The sequence below is a fragment of the Micromesistius poutassou genome (assembly GCF_964030765.1).
Source record: "Micromesistius poutassou genome assembly, chromosome: 7".
Lineage (NCBI taxonomy): Eukaryota > Metazoa > Chordata > Actinopteri > Gadiformes > Gadidae > Micromesistius > Micromesistius poutassou.
The window spans coordinates 18,373,349-18,390,847 of NC_140277.1; the positions used below are offsets into that span (position 1 = coordinate 18,373,349).

The 17,499-nt window shown below is 44.8% G+C and overlaps 1 protein-coding gene across 1 annotated transcript; it reads left to right on the forward strand.

Annotated features, from left to right (window-relative positions):
• On the forward strand, window positions 1-9,202 carry LOC311350627 (NLR family CARD domain-containing protein 3-like; the record flags this gene model as incomplete). The annotated part of the gene is made up of 8 exons (XM_084470692.1): window positions 1-31; window positions 87-1,878; window positions 2,098-2,271; window positions 3,371-3,544; window positions 4,932-5,105; window positions 6,588-6,761; window positions 8,187-8,360; window positions 8,953-9,202. The coding sequence occupies 8 exons, from the start codon at window positions 1-3 to the stop codon at window positions 9,200-9,202; spliced, it is 2,943 nt and encodes a 980-aa protein (XP_084326818.1).
• Between the last annotated feature and the right edge of the window lie 8,297 nt (window positions 9,203-17,499).

Consider the following 17,499-nt stretch of genomic DNA (forward strand, 5'->3'; position numbering starts at 1 on the left):
ATGATCATTATTTTTAAACAGGGCACTAAGAGTAAAAAAGCAGGAGTACTAATTTGATACATCAATTATTTTGTTTTCTAATGTAGAAAGTGTTGCTGCTGAGTGCCAACATAAGATCAAGTCTCATCTGAAGGAGAAGACCCAGTGTGTGTTTGAGGGAATCGATAAAGCAGGAGAGTCAAGACCTCTGAATGAGATCTACACAGAGCTCTACATCACAGAGGGAGGCAGTGGAGAGGTCAACAAGGAACATGAGGTCAGACTGATTGAAACAGCTTCCAGGAAGCCAGCCAGGGAGGAAACACCAATCAGATGTGAAGACATCTTTAAACCCTTACCAGGAAAGGATCAACCAATCAGGACAATAATGACAACTGGAGTGGCCGGCATTGGTAAAACCATCTTAACACACAAGTTCACTCTGGACTGGGCTGAAGGCAAAACCAACCACGACATACACTTCATATTTCCCCTCACTTTCAGAGAGCTGAATTTACTGAGAGAAAAAAAGTTTAGCGTGGTGGAACTTCTTCATCACTTCTTTATTGAGACCAAAAAAACAGGAATCTGCAGATACGACCGGTTCCAAGTTGTCTTCATCTTGGATGGTCTGGATGAGTGTCGACTTCCTCTGGACTTCCAGAACAACCCGATCTGTACTGATGTCACAGAGTCCACCTCGGTGGACATGCTGCTGACAAACCTCATCAGGGGCAACCTGCTTCCATCTGCTCGCATCTGGATAACCACACGCCCTGCGGCAGCCAATCAAATCCCTGCTGAGTGTGTTGACATGGTGACAGAGGTGAGAGGGTTCACCGACCCACAGAAGGAGGTGTACTTCAGGAAGAGATTCAGAGACGAGAAGCTGGCCAGCAAAATCATCTTCCACGTCAAGAACTCACGAAGCCTCTACATCATGTGTCACATCCCAGTCTTCTGTTGGATCACGGCTACAGTTCTGGAGGACATCTTCAAATTAACCCAGGGAAAGGAAGTTATGCCCAAGACTGTGACTCAAATGTACATCCACTTCCTGAGGGTTCAGTCCATACAGGGGGACATGAAGTATCATGGGAGAGCTGATACACACTGTAGTTCAGAGTGCAGGAAGATCATTGTTTCTCTGGGAAAACTGGCTTTTAACCAGCTGGAGAAAGGAAACCTGATCTTCTATGAGGCAGACCTGGCAGAGTGTGGCATCGATATCAGAGCAGCCTCAGAGTACACAGGAGTGTTCACCCAGATCTTTAAAGAGGAGTGTGGGCTGTACCAGGACAGGGTGTTTTGCTTTGTCCATCTGAGCATCCAGGAGTTTCTGGCTGCCCTTTATGTCTTTCTGTCCTTCATCGACACTGGTGTCAATCTGCTCTCAGAAGATCAACCATCCAGGTGGTCTACTCTTATTAGAAAGAAATCTGATCTCCTCTACCAGAGTGCTGTGGACAAGGCCTTACAGAGTGAGAACGGACACCTGGACTTATTCCTCCGCTTCCTCCTGGGCCTCTCTCTGAAGACCAATCAGAGTCTCCTACGAGGTCTGCTGCGACAGACAAGAGGTAGCTCACAGACCAATCAGAATTCAGTGTCTTACATCAAGAAGAGGATAAAGGGAGATCTCTCTCCAGAGCGAAGCATCAATCTGTTCCACTGTCTGAATGAGCTGAACGACCGTTCTCTAGTAGTGGAGATCCAACGGTACCTGACATCAGGAAGTCTCTCCAGAAAATCTCTCTCGAATGCTCAATGGTCAGCTCTGGTCTTCATCTTACTGACATCAGAAGAGGAGCTGGACGTGTTTGACCTGAAGAAATACTCTGCTTCAGAGGAGGGTCTTCTGAGGCTGCTGCCAGTGGTCAAAGCCTCCAAAACAGCTTTGTAGGTTCACTTATAACGTGTTTTACAACACAATATACATAATATTACAATATACAAGTTATTATAATATACAAAACATCTTTGTAGGTGCTCTAAGGACTTGTATTACAATACACTAAAATTTAATCAAAGTATAGTGTTGCTGAGTATTTAGAGACAGTTACTTTGTTCATGTATAAATTAAAACGGTTTAACATGTTTCTGTCTGTTTGTGTGAAGGCTGAGTGGCTGTCTTCTGTCAGAGAGATGCTGTGAAGATCTGGCCTCCGTTCTCAGCTCTAACTCCTCTAGTCTGAGAGAGCTGGACCTGAGTAACAATGATCTGCAGGATTCAGGAGTGAAGCTGCTCTCTGCTGGACTGGGGAGTCCACACTGTACACTGGAAACTCTCAGGTCAGTTTACTTATTGTGCATAATAACATTTTACTATCAGCAGACATTCAGCTGATTCTTAAATAGTGTAGTAGTTGTCACAAGCCTAGACGTAATCATTGTATGCATACCACCTAAAATACTTGGAAATTCACTTGAGAAAATGAATTCTGCTCTTGTTTTTCTGAATTAATGACATAATTAACTCTGAATTCTGAGTTTTTATGGAATAATAATCCGCTCTTTTTTTCTTAATTACTGTGTTAATTTTCTCAGAATTCTTTTCATGGCAAAAATAAATGTGCTGTTTTTGTGATTTAACAAGTTTTAATATGTTTCATATGATCTTATAGTAATCCATGCCATTGTATCACTGTTACTGAAATAAGACGTCAGACCTTTACCGAGGAAGTCTGACGTCACGACCGAGGGGCACCCCCTCCTCTGTGAAGCTCCGTCTGAGCAGCTGTTAAGGGGAAGTTGAGCGAGTGGACCCAAATGCTCACACAGAGTGAGGCTGACAGACAGTAAATCAAAGGGTCTTTACTGAGGGACACAAATATGTAAAGGAGGGACTTGGGGCTTGAAGGCTGGAGGGTAGTCAGACAGGGGAGGGGTCGGTGACAGGAGGGTAGTCAGACAGGGGAGGGGTCGGTGACAGGAGGGTAGTCAGACAGGGGAGGGGTCGGTGACAGGAGGGTAGTCAGACAGGGGAGGGGTCGGTGACACTGTACAGGGAGGAGATTGTTAGGGCGAGTGACGGAGCCCAAGGACTCAACAATGTAGACACTAGGAGGGACCAGGGACCAGGTACTGACTGTTAAGTGTGAAACAACGATCTAGAGATGATTGTATGAATTAAAAATGTCTTAAATTACGTATTCAACTGGGGTTAGTTGTGTGAATATTTTTAATAGACAGTAGTTTAACTGTCTGTTAAAAATGTTCTGAAGAGTAACATGTTCCTGTCTGTTTGTGTGAGTGTAGAGCCCTAAAGTAGAATAACAGACTCTTCTTAAAAAGTTTCTTTGAAGACACGTTTTCCAGTTGTTTCATCATTCATAAAACATTATAGATGTATAATTGATGTATAATTAAAACAACTGCATATTGTTTAAAGGCTGACTGGCTGTGATCTGTCAAAGAGATGCTGTGAAGCTCTGGTCTCAGTTCTCAGCTCCAACTCCTCTAGTCTGAGAGAGCTGGACCTGAGTACCAATGATCTGCAGGATTCAGGAGTGAAGCTGCTCTCTGCTGGACTGGGGAGTCCACACTGTACACTGGAAACTCTCAGGTCAGTTTTAGTCAATGTGCATAATAACATTTTACTATCAGCAGACATTCAGCTGATTCTTAAATAGTGTAGTAGTTGTCACAAGCCTAGACGTAATCATTGTATGCATGCCACCTGACATACTTGGAAATTCACTTGAGAAAATGAATTATGTTCTTGATTTTCTGAATGAATGACATAATTAACTCAGAATTCTGAGTTTTTATGGAATAATAAGCCTGTCTTTTTTTCTGAATTACTGTGTTAATTATCACAGAATTCTGAGATAAGATTTCATGGCAAAAATAAATGTGCTGTTTTTGTTATTTAACGAGTCTTAATATGTTTTATATGATCTTCAATATAGTAATCCATGCCATTGTATCTCTGTTACTGGAATAAGTCCCCAATTTAGAGAGAAAAGTGGTAAAATCCTATGTTTTTACTATCCTCCCCAAAACACACCGTGAACGTTCCACTCTGCTGAACGCAGGTGGCGTTCTTTACGTGACGTCAGACCTTTACCGAGGAAGTCTGACGTCACGACTGAGGGGCACCCCCTCCTCTGTGAAGCTCCGTCTGAGCAGCTGTTAAGGGGAAGTAGAGCGAGTGGACCCAAATGCTCACACAGAGTGAGGCTGACAGACAGTAAATCAAAGGGTCTTTACTGAGGGACACAAATATGTAAAGGAGGGACTTGGGGCTTGAAGGCTGGAGGGTAGTCAGACAGGGGAGGGGTCGGTGACAGGAGGGTAGTCAGACAGGGGAGGGGTCAGTGACAGGAGGGTAGTCAGACAGGGGAGGGGTCGGTGACAGGAGGGTAGTCAGACAGGGGAGGGGTCGGTGACAGGAGGGTAGTCAGACAGGGGAGGGGTCGGTGACAGGAGGGTAGTCAGACAGGGGAGGGGTCGGTGACAGGAGGGTAGTCAGACAGGGGAGGGGTGGGTGACAGGAGGGTAGTCAGACAGGGGAGGGGTCGGTGACAGGAGGGTAGTCAGACAGGGGAGGGGTCGGTGACACTGTACAGGGAGGAGATTGTTAGGACGAGCGACGGAGCACAAGGACTCAACAATGTAGACACTAGGAGGGACCAGGGACGAGGTACTGACTGTTAGTGTGAAACAACGATCTAGCGATGATTGTATACATTAAAAATGTCTTAAATTACATATTCAACTAGGGTTAGTTGTGTGAATATTTTTAATAGACAGTAGTTTAACTGTCTGTTAAAAATGTTCTGAAGAGTAACATGTTCCTGTCTGTTTGTGTGAGTGTAGAGCCCTAAAGTAGAATAACAGACTCTTCTTAAAAAGTTTCTTTGAAGACGTTTTCCAGTTGTTTCATCATCCATAAAACATTATAAATGTATAATTGATGTATAATTAAAACAACTGCATATTGTTTAAAGGCTGACTGGCTGCCATCTGTCAGAGAGATGCTGTAAAGCTCTGGCCTCAGTTCTCAGCTTCAACTCCTCTAGTCTGAGAGAGCTGGACCTGAGTACCAATGATCTGCAGGATTCAGGAGTGAAGCTGCTCTCTGCTGGACTGGGGAGTCCACACTGTACACTAGAAACTCTCAGGTCAGTTTATGTGCATAATAACATTTTACTATCAGCAGACATTCAGCTGATTCTTAAATAGTGTAATAGTTGTCACAAGCCTAGACGTAATCATTGTATGCATGCCACCTAACATACTTGGAAATTCACTTGAGAAAATGAATTCAGTTCTTCTTTTTCTGAATGAATGACATAATTAACTCAGAATTCTGAGTTTTTATTGAATAATAAGCCTGTCTTTTTTTCTGAATTACTGTGTTAATTATCTCAGAATTCTGAGATAAGATTTCATGGCAAAAATAAATGTGCTGTTTTTGTTATTTAACGAGTCTTAATATGTTTCATATGATCTTCAATATAGTAATCCATGCCATTGTATCTCTGTTACTGAAATAAGTCCCCAATTTAGAGAGAAAAGGGTTCAAATCCTATGTTTTTGCCATTCTCCCCAAAACACGCCGTGAACGTTCCACTCTGCTGAACGCAGGTGGCGTTCTTTACGTGACGTCAGACCTTTACTGAGGAAGTCTGACGTCACGACCGAGGGGCACCCCCTCCTCTGTGAAGCTCCGTCTGAGCAGCTGTTAAGGGGAAGTAGAGCGAGTGGACCCAAATGCTCACACAGAGTGAGGCTGACAGACAGTAAATCAAAGGGTCTTTACTGAGGGACACAAATATGTAAAGGAGGGACTTGGGGCTTGAAGGCTGGAGGGTCAGACAGGGGAGGGGTCGGTGACGGGAGGGTAGTCAGACAGGGGAGGGGTCGGTGACAGGAGGGTAGTCAGACAGGGGAGGGGTCGGTGACAGGAGGGTAGTCAGACAGGGGAGGGGTCGGTGACAGGAGGGTAGTCAGACAGGGGAGGGGTCGGTGACAGGAGGGTAGTCAGACAGGGGAGGGGTCGGTGACAGGAGGGTAGTCAGACAGGGGAGGGGTCGGTGACAGGAGGGTAGTCAGACAGGGGAGGGGTCGGTGACAGGAGGGTAGTCAGACAGGGGAGGGGTCGGTGACAGGAGGGTAGTCAGACAGGGGAGGGGTCGGTGACAGGAGGGTAGTCAGACAGGGGAGGGGTCGGTGACAGGAGGGTAGTCAGACAGGGGAGGGGTCGGTGACACTGTACAGGGAGGAGATTGTTAGGGCGAGCGACGGAGCCCAAGGACTCAACAATGTAGACACTAGGAGGGACCAGGGACGAGGTACTGACTGTTAGTGTGAAACAACGATCTAGCGATGATTGTATACATTTAAAATGTCTTAAATTACATATTCAACTAGGGTTAGTTGTGTGAATATTTTTAACAGACAGTAGTTTAACTGTCTGTTAAAAATGTTCTGAAGAGTAACATGTTCCTGTCTGTTTGTGTGAGTGTAGAGCCCTAAAGTAGAATAACAGACTCTTCTTTAAAAGATTCTTTGAAGACACGTTTTCCAGTTGTTTCATCATTCATAAAACATTATAGATGTATAATTTATGTATAATTAAAACAACTGCATATTGTTTAAAGGCTGACTGGCTGCCATCTGTCAGAGATATGCTGTGAAGCTCTGGCCTCAGTTCTCAGCTCCAACTCCTCTAGTCTGAGAGAGCTGGACCTGAGTACCAATGATCTGCAGGATTCAGGAGTGAAGCTGCTCTCTGCTGGACTGGGGAGTCCACACTGTACACTGGAAACTCTCAGGTCAGTTTACTTAATGTGCATAATAACATTTTACTATCAGCAGACATTCAGCTGATTCTTAAATAGTGTAGTAGTTGTCACAAGCCTAGACGTAATCATTGTATGCATGCCACCTAACATACTTGGAAATTCACTTGAGAAAATGAATTCTGTTCTTGTTTTTCTGAATTAATGACATAATTAACTCTGAATTCTGAGTTTTTATGGAATAATAAGCCTGTCTTTTTTTCAGAATTAGTGTTAATTATCACAGAATTCTGAGATAAGATTTCATGGCAAAAATAAATGTGCTGTTTTTGTTATTTAACGAGTCTTAATATGTTTTATATGATCTTCAATATAGTAATCCATGCCATTGTATCTGTTACTGGAATAAGTCCCCAATTTAGAGAGAAAAGGGGTCAAATCCTATGTTTTTGCCATTCTCCCCAAAACATACCGTGAACGTTCCACTCTGCTGAACGCAGGTGGCGTTCTTTACGTGACGTCAGACCTTTACCGAGGAAGTCTGACGTCACGACCGAGGGGCACCCCCCTCCTCTGTGAAGCTCCGTCTGAGCAGCTGTTAAGGGGAAGTAGAGCGAGTGGACCCAAATGCTCACACAGAGTGAGGCTGACAGACAGTAAATCAAAGGGTCTTTACTGAGGGACACAAATATGTAGAGGAGGGACTTGGGGCTTGAAGGTAGAGGGTAGTCAGACAGGGGAGGGGTCGGTGACAGGAGGGTAGTCAGACAGGGGAGGGGTCGGTGACAGGAGGGTAGTCAGACAGTGGAGGGGTCGGTGACAGGAGGGTAGTCAGACAGGGGAGGGGTCGGTGACAGGAGGGTAGTCAGACAGGGGAGGGGTCGGTGACAGGAGGGTAGTCAGAGGGGAGGGGTCGGTGACAGGAGAGTAGTCAGACAGGGGAGGGCTCGGTGACAGGAGGGTAGTCAGACAGGGGAGGGGTCGGTGACAGGAGGGTAGTCAGACAGGGGAGGGGTCGGTGACAGGAGGGTAGTCAGACAGGGGAGGGGTCGGTGACACTGTACAGGGAGGAGATTGTTAGGGCGAGTGACGGAGCCCAAGGACTCAACAATGTAGACACTAGGAGGGACCAGGGACGAGGTACTGACTGTTAGTGTGAAACAACGATCTAGCGATGATTGTATGAATTAAAAATGTCTTAAATTACATATTCAACTAGGGTCAGTTGTGTGAATATGTTTAATAGACAGTAGTTTAACTGTCTGTTAAAAATGCTCTGAAGAGTAACATGTTCCTGTCTGTTTGTGTGAGTGTAGAGCCCTAAAGTAGAATAACAGACTCTTCTTAAAAAGTTTCTTTGAAGACATGTTTTCCAGTTGTTTCATTATTTATAAAACATTATAGATGTATCATTTATGTATAATTAACAACTAATTAACAACTGCATATTGTTTAAAGGCTGACTGGCTGCCATCTGTCAGAGAGATGCTGTGAAGCTCTGGCCTCAGTTCTCAGCTCCAACTCCTCTAGTCTGAGAGAGCTGGACCTGAGTACCAATGATCTGCAGGATTCAGGAGTGAAGCTGCTCTCTGCTGGACTGGGGAGTCCACACTGTACACTGGAAACTCTAAGGTCAGTTTTAGTCAAGGTGCAAAAACAATTAAACTAATTGTTGTATGAAATGTATTAATAATTAAAATGACAGTTTTACATAATGTGCAAACAGTCACGCCACAATGTTCCATATCAGAAGACATTTGACCGATTTCAAGTTCTTTGTTATATTTTTGGATTGTTGAGGAATTACTTTGGACGTTCTGACCATAGACTGAATAGCTGTTGACTCTCACCAAAACATTTACACTGGTCTGTTCCTTGTTATCAAGACATTTTTACACAATGGTTCAACATTCATGGTTCAGCAGCTCATTTGCATGAACGCTACAAACACCAGAAACAGCACATTGTGAAGGGACTGAAACAGAGGGGAATAGCGGTAGGAGAGATTTTGTTTCCCAGAAGCTATTTCCAGCAAACAGCTTCAAAAACATGTTTTCCTGAACTCATATGCTATGTTTACTTGTTGAGAAAACACCATAATATGTCCTCTTTAAGACCTCCTTCCTATGAGTTGCTTGGATGTGATGTGTGTGTGTGTGTGTGTGTGTGTGTGTGTGTGTGTGTGTGTGTGTGTGTGTGTGTGTGTGTGTGTGTGTGTGTGTAGGGTGTCTGGCTGCCTGGTCACACAGGAAGGCTGTGCTTCTCTGGCCTCAGCTGTGAGCTTCAACCCCTCCCATCTGAGAGAGCTGGACCTGAGCTACAATCACCCAGGAGACTCAGGAGCTGCGCTGCTCTCTGCTGGACTGGAGGACCCACACTGGAGACTGGACAATCTCAGGTATGGAGAGGACAGCTCACCACTCAGGGACAATGTCTCCTACAAGGATCAGTGGACCATGTTACCGTCCCACTGATCGCTCATTATACCACAGTAAAGGGGACAACGCCCCTTTACTGTGGTATAATGAGAACACACAGCCTGTCATGATCTATTGCTTTTATAAAACGGTGAATGAATGAAAGTCATAGACACCCTCAATTTTGAAAAAGCGAGAAAGTCGGAAAAGTCAAAAAAATTGTCCCTCCTGACTGCCTGCAAAGTGCGCGGTGGTTGCTATGCAACAAAATGTAGCGTCCTTCAGAGAGAAGGCTATAGACGGTAGCTCGGTTCGCCGGCAATTTAGCCTACTATCGAGTTCACTCACCGTGTGCCTATTGCTTTACAACATTTCCACCCTCTCCAGCAATCAACATATTTTTAGGCTTCAGTGAACTATGCTATTGCTTTTATATATAAATAAACAACAGTTCAAGTTAGGCGCGGAGTGATACTGAACTCTGTAAACTGAACGGGCGTCATAGCTGTGTGTATATGCTCAATATACAACAGTTGGGAACCAATCAGGTCACTTGATTTAAGCCACCCGTTTTATATTACTAGATAATGTGCTCTCATTTAGAAACAACAGTTATGTTAATGTTTCAGTTTTTGGAGACAAAATGCTGCTCTCTTTGTTAACATGTGAATAATGTTCCCTTGTCTAAAGACAACATGCTGCTCTCTCTTTGTTAACATGTGAATAATGTTCCCTTGTCTAAAGACAAAATGCTGCTCTCTCTTTGTTAACATGTGAATAATGTTCCCTTGTCTAAAGACAACATGCTGCTCTCTTTGTTAACATGTGAATAATGTTTCCCTGTCTAAAGACAACATGCTGCTCTCTCTTTGTTAACATGTGAATAATGTTTCCCTGTCTAAAGACAACATGCTGCTCTCTCTTTGTTAACATGTGAATAATGTTTCCCTGTCTAAAGACAACATGCTGCTCTCTCTTTGTCTCCCCAGTGTGGAGCACGGTGGAGAGTGGAGGATGAAACCAGCTCCACAGAGATGTAAGTGTCTGTTTAGTTTGATTCATCTCAACACACACTAACTATAGAGATGGAAAGTCCATCCACACAGCAGGAGGTGACGTTGGTTCAGTCAAATCATCCTGGGAATGAAGATGATGGTGGACTTCACCTTCATCAAACTGTTGATGTATAATAATTATATTCTACAATAATCTATATTTCGTTCTCCTTTGATATTTGCTTCCTAGTGAATGTTACGCAGCATTAAGAAATATTAACCGTGAGCGGCCAGCCGTACGAGGGCTGAAACGTGTGCGAGTTTGACCCCCGTGTGCAGGGTTCTAAATTAACTTTTTTGATTACCAGCCAATTGGGCTGGTAACTTTCTAAAGTTACCAGCCAATCAGAATTTCCACTAGCCAAATTTTTTGTTGATATTTGTTGTTGATATTCTCAATGTCATCCCCTGCCTCCTTCCCCTTCTCGCCCCCAGACGTCTGTCAACCAACCACCGCCGCGTTTAGTTTAACGCGGTGGTTCTCTAACTTTTTCGGTCATCCCCCACTTTGGACAAGGGGGGACTTTCAAGCCCCACCTGCCCCCATCGCCCCAACACAATGCTAATGAAATACGCCAAGCTTAACATTTCCAAATTTATTGAAGTAACATCAAGTTACATCATGTTTTATCTAAATTCTAACTAAATAACATCAAATGACAGCAAGTTCAACAATAGAGAAAATAAAAGTGCAGCTGAAAGAAAAAAGAGCGAGACTTCTCCGGTGCTGGATCTGATGCCTATTCAGGAGCGGAGGAGTCAACTAAAACCGTCCACAGTGGATGATGTGCTTTTTTGCACGGCAATCTAAAGCACCACGCCAAACACCACTGGTGTAATTCCCCGGCGTTCCATCTTATGTGTCTGATTTTCCTTTTGGTGCGGGTCGGGTGTTGGTATCAATTTATAGCGGGTCTGGTCGGGTGCGGAATGTAATTTGCGCTACTGTCGGAACACGGGTCGGATGTGGTTTTAAGTTTTGCGGGTAAGGACGGGTGCGGGTTTGCAAATAAGAGGCGTGCAGGACTCTGCTCTGCTCATCTCTCTCCACTCCGCTCTGCCTCTGGCTCACACACACTCTGCCCCGGCCCCGCTCTTCCACCACTCGCCTCACTTTTTTAAATCCCCTTCAGCGCGAAACATGCATTTGCAACATCTTGCTCCGACTGTTTTTGACTGACTCATTTTAAAATGTTTAGCTACCCTGGCCTACACCCAAATTTAGGATTGAGTTGCAATCGGCAAGGCAGGTTAACGAGCACAGCGACGCGGCGCCCCGATATAGAACGACCAGTTGGAGCGCGGCGACGGCACCTATTTTATTGTATGAACAAATATTGATATATATCTTATATCGACATTCTGCTTGAAAATAGGAGATATGACTTTTGGCCCATATCGCCCAGCCCTACTGTCAAGCTTTCGCTCCTACCATAAGAAACATGGAGTTTTCAGTGACACTTCCTCCCGTTTGTCGCGCCCCACCTGCACGTCTCTATTCCCCACCAGTGGGGCGCGCCCCACACAACATCACGTAGCATCACGACAGTGCTCATGGGAAATGTAGTCAGTACCGCCCAGGGAGCGAGAACAGTACGACAATTCACCATGACGTCACAATTCGTTCTTCCGGGTGGCAAAAGCCGAAGCGTTCTCCGATGGCACCACTAGTAAACAAACCCTTCCATGTCATTTGACCAGGGCAGAGCGATCCAGAAAACAGAGTCAATGGCTTGAATGAATGGTTTTCTTCTTGCGGGGTGCTACAGGACGTCTCATTAATATATATAAATATAACTTATATTATATTATATTAATATTGTTTACGTCATCGTTTCAACTCCAGATCAACAATGGTTTTATCTATGTAACTATGTTCACAGTAGCCGGCTGGATGGCTTCAGGTCAGTGGCAGCCGCTCGCGTTCTGCCACCCGGAAGTGTCCTTACGGCTATTGTTTACTAACATTCTGAAGTGTCCTTACGGCTATTGTTTACTAACATTCTGAAGTGTCCTTACGGCTATTGTTTACTAACATTCTGAAGTGTCCTTACGGCTATTGTTTACTAACATTCTGAAGTGTCCTTACGGCTATTGTTCACTAACATTCTGAAGTGTCCTTAAGGCTATTGTTTACTAACATTCTGAAGTGTCCTTACGGCTATTGTTTACTAACATTCTGAAGTGTCCTTACGGCTATTGTTTACTAACATTCTGAAGTGTCCTTACGGCTATTGTTTACTAACATTCTGAAGTGTCCTTACGGCTATTGTTTACTAACATTCTGAAGTGTCCTTACGGCTATTGTTTACTAACATTCTGAAGTGTCCTTACGGCTATTGTTTACTAACATTCTGAAGTGTCCTTACGGCTATTGTTTACAAACATTCTGAAGTGTCCTTACGGCTATTGTTTACAAACATTCTGAAATGCCGTGTAGAGTGGCTCTGAGATTGCCTCATGCATCATCGGCCAAACTGGCGTAAAGTAAGTTTTTATGAACACCCGCCAAAAGGATTTTTAACCCGATATGATTTGTAGCTCCGATGCTACGTGTGAGGGCCGCCCAGCGAGGACCCCCCCCCATCCCATTTAGTAGATCTACGGCCCAGACAGGACCAGTGCTTTAGTAGATCTAAGGCCCAGACAGGACCAGTGCTTTAGTAGATCTAAGGCCCAGACAGGACCAGTGCTTTAGTAGATCTAAGGCCCAGAAAGGACCAGTGCTTTAGTAGATCTAAGGCCCAGACAGGACCAGTGCTTTAGTAGATCTAAGGCCCAGACAGGACCAGTGCTTTAGTAGATCTAAGGCCCAGACAGGACCAGTGCTTTAGTAGATCTAAGGCCCAGACAGGACCAGTGCTTTAGTAGATCTAAGGCCCAGACAGGACCAGTGCTTTAGTAGATCTAAGGCCCAGACAGGACCAGTGCTTTAGTAGATCTAAGGCCCAGACAGGACCAGTGCTTTAGTAGATCTAAGGCCCAGACAGGACCAGTGCTTTAGTAGATCTAAGGCCCAGACAGGACCAGTGCTTTAGTAGATCTAAGGCCCAGACAGGACCAGTGCTTTAGTAGATCTAAGGCCCAGACAGGACCAGTGCTTTAGTCGATCTAAGGCCCAGACAGGACCAGTGCTTTAGTAGATCTAAGGCCCAGACAGGACCAGTGCTTTAGTAGATCTAAGGCCCAGACAGGACCAGTGCTTTAGTAGATCTAAGGCCCAGACAGGACGCCCCGAGTGCTTTTCATTCAGGGAAACACAAAGCAGGTCTTACATTGTTTAGGAGATAAGGTAGGATATAATAATAACGACAATATCCGATGCCCCGCCCGCAATCAGGACAGCGGCGGGAACAAGCAGCCTGTAGGGAACAGAGAGCGGAGGACTGTTAAGGGCTGGTTATGGTCCCACGTTCACGCAACGCAAGGGGGTGACGGACCCCTTACGTCCTTGCGGACCCTCCTTGCGTCCACCGCGAGGGCCTGACGTGCGCCTCCCAAAAATTGTAACCTTCCGTCGAGGCGACGCAGCCGCAAGGGGTGTGATTGGTCCGCTCACTAAAACCCGACGCAGGACCAGAAAGGTTCAGGACTGCGTGGAAGCGTCTGCGGGGTCGTTGCGTCGACGTGGAACCATAAAGAGCCCTTTAGTCTGCCCTATAATAACGGAACAGCCCCTCATAGTGTCGCAGTACGGTATACCGATACTGAAACCGTGTCACAATAGCCGCCATTTAAACGCTACCATACCGCATGTTATTAGTAGTGCTACTCTAACACTGAGTGTGTTAAAGGGGACATATTATGAAAACAACACTTTTCCTGGGATTTGGGCTGTTGTTTTGGGTCTCTGGTGCTGCCACACGCATACAAACTTTAAAAAAAGTCTGTACATGCTTTTTTGAGTGAGATATGCATTTCTGAAAGTACCCCGCCTACAGTTACCAAACGAGCGAGTCAGTTTCGGCGCCCCCTCCTACACAGGAGGGGGGGGGGGGGTACATTTGCATATTACCACCCACTTCCCCACCCCCCTCCAATCAGAGCATAGATACGATTTTGTGGACCTGGACCAGCGGACGAGCGCTGGGCGGAGATGTTTGCGCATTTCAGAAGCAGGGAGATTCCATACAGAAATAGATGTGACCGCCTGGCAGGGAGAAGCTCCCCCGCCGGAGCTCCCGGACTGCCGCCAGAACTCCGGCGGCAGTCCGGCAGCCCCGCTCCGGGAGTACGGCGGGGGAGCTTCGGCGGCAGTCCGGCAGCTCAGCTCCGGGAGCACAATCCCTTTCTCCTCCATGTCGCGGTTCAATCCGGACTTCAGAGAGTCAAAGCCAAAGTCCCTTTCCCCCAATTCTTCTGAACCATGGCCAAGATAACCCCCACTACGAGTCTTTACTTGTTGTGGAAGGACCAGAGACGTCAGACGCAGTCTTTATGATTCATAATATCATCAGAGGCGCACATAGCTTTTGGCCCTGATATTAGATATATTATATAGATACCTATATATTATATAATGTATTATTATTATTATTATTATATTATATAGATATAGAGCTCAGGGAGTCCGCAAACGGCAACAATCACTTCTCCTCCATGCTGTGGTTCACTCTGACAGCTGATTGGTCAATGGGCAGCAGCTCATTTGCATGAATGAGCCCGGGCGCTCGGGCGGAGTCTCTCCTAGGGCGCAATTCAGTGTAGAACCGGCCCTGGTAACGGTGTCTTGTTCTCCCCTCAGATGCCTGTGAACTCACACTGGACCCAAACACAGCCTGCAGAGAACTCTCTCTGTCTGAGGACAACAGAAAGGGGACGCGGGATAAAGAGCGGCAGCCGTATCCTGATCACCCAGAGAGATTTGACGGCTGGCTCCAGGTGTTGGGAAGAGAGGCTCTGACTGGTCGCTGTTACTGGGAGGTAGAGAGGGAAGGAGGTGTTAAAGTAGGAGTGACATACAGAGGAATCACAAGGAGAGGAGATGGTGATGACAGCGAGATTGGATCGAACAACAAGTCCTGGAGTCTTCAGTGTTATGATGACCGTTACGCTGCCAAGCACAACAATATACCAACCTCCATCCGTCTCCCCCCCGCTGGCTCTAACAGAGTAGGAGTGTATCTGGACCGGCCTGCTGGCACTCTGTCCTTCTACAGAGTGTCCCCAGGTGGAGGAGGGTCCTCAGACACACTGACACACATCCTCACCTTCAGGACCTCCTTCACCCAGGAGGACCTCCTCCCTGGGTTTGGGTTTACGAAGTCTGGTATCTCATTCTCTCTGAGTCAGTTGTATTGACACACACACACACACACACACACACACACACACACACACACACACACACACACACACACACACACACACACACACATTCTGTTGTTTTTTTTAACTCCAAAACTTTTTTTTATGCAACAGGGAATTCATTATCCTCAATATCATATCTTTGGCTTCCTCTACAGTTATAAAAAATATTATGCATTGAGCTTCCTCTACAGTTAGAAAGATTAATTGTTCAGATGAGGAGAGTTTGATGATGAAAGCTATTTTAAAAAGGTGTGTTTTCAGTGATGCTCAATAAATCGCTCAGTTATCAGTAATTATTACATTTCTATCTTTAGTGATCTCTCTATTGGTAAATTCTGTAGTATATTTGTATCAAACACTTTATTATTCTTGTACAAACACAATCATGTCGCTTTATATTATGTTGATGTTGATTAGATTCATGATGATGATTTAAACAGTCCTTAACTTGACTGAAACAAGCAGGGTCATGGATCAGAATAGATAGTGTATTAAATGTACTGAGGTTATGAATCTGGATAGATAGTGTATTAAATGTACTGAGGTTATGAATCTGGATAGATAGTGTATTAAATGTACTGGGGTTATGAATCTGGATAGATAGTGTATTAAATGTACTGAGGTTATGAATCTGGATAGATAGTGTATTAAATGTACTGAGGTTATGAATCTGGATAGATAGTGTATTAAATGTACTGGGGTTATGAATCTGGATAGATAGTGTATTAAATGTACTGAGGTTATGAATCTGGATAGATAGTGTATTAAATGTACTGGGGTTATGAATCTGGATAGATAGTGTATTAAATGTACTGGGGTCATGGATCGGGATAGATAGTGTATTAAGTGTACAAAGCACACAATACTCACTCGACTCAAACAACATTTCTATAACATACACAGAGGTACATCCAACACTAGACTGGTGGAACATTTCCAAACACACCCCATTACCTCATCATTCATCACTGGGCTGGAGATGAAGGCGTGCTGGTCGGACAGACAGAGGACGGCGGCGGAGCGTAGATGGACACTTACCCCCTTGGGCCTGAACGTCAGGGAGTAGGGACCGCGCCGGGCCGCTGCTGGGGGCGCTGGGAGAACCCGGGACTCCTCCTTGGGGCTCCCTGCATGGCACCGGGTCCACAGTGTGCGTTTTAAAATGTTGCATGTTTTTATTACTGTGTGTTCTTTTTTACCATGATTTTATTTAGGCCTCCAGTTTTACAAGTTCCAAATTCTGTCGGAGGCCTCTCATCCCTATTTTTATTCTTTCCATTCTTTACCTATTTATTTATTTATTTATGTATTTATTTATTTATTTTCTTACCTTGGCACTTATTTTAGCACTTTTTATCTTTTATCCACGTGTTTCTGCATTTTATATCTATTTATATATTATTCTTTTTACACATATATATATATATATATATATATATATATATATATATATATATATATGTGTGTGTGCATGGTTTTAATTAAAAGGACTTCCTGCATATCTTCACATGAATTTTAGATTGCAGTGTGCTTCCTTTTTTATCCAAAACTTTTTATCCTATATTCTTTATTTATTCATATGCATGCGTGTTAATTATTATTTTTGATGATTTATTATTTATGAGAGGGTGTGTGTGTGTGTGTGTGTGTGTGTGTGTGTGTGTGTGTGTGTGTGTGTGTGTGTGTGTGTGTGTGTGTGTGTGTGTGTGTGTGTGTGTGGATCTCTCCCCCTTCTTTTTATTTATTTTACCTGCTCTTTTTAATAGATGTGTTTTTAATCGATCCCGGTTGCTGTGCTGGCTGCTGCCCCACTAAGGGAGGCCTCTCGGGACCCCGGCCCCTTGGACGTTGTCCGCAAGTCTGAACGACCTTGGTTAGGGTCAGGGTCAGGGTTAACCGGCCAGCACCCCATCATCGGTTTAATGTTTGGCCTGTATGTCAATTATGGCTCCCGCTGCACTGCTGACCATCCTTGGAAGGAGGGATCCC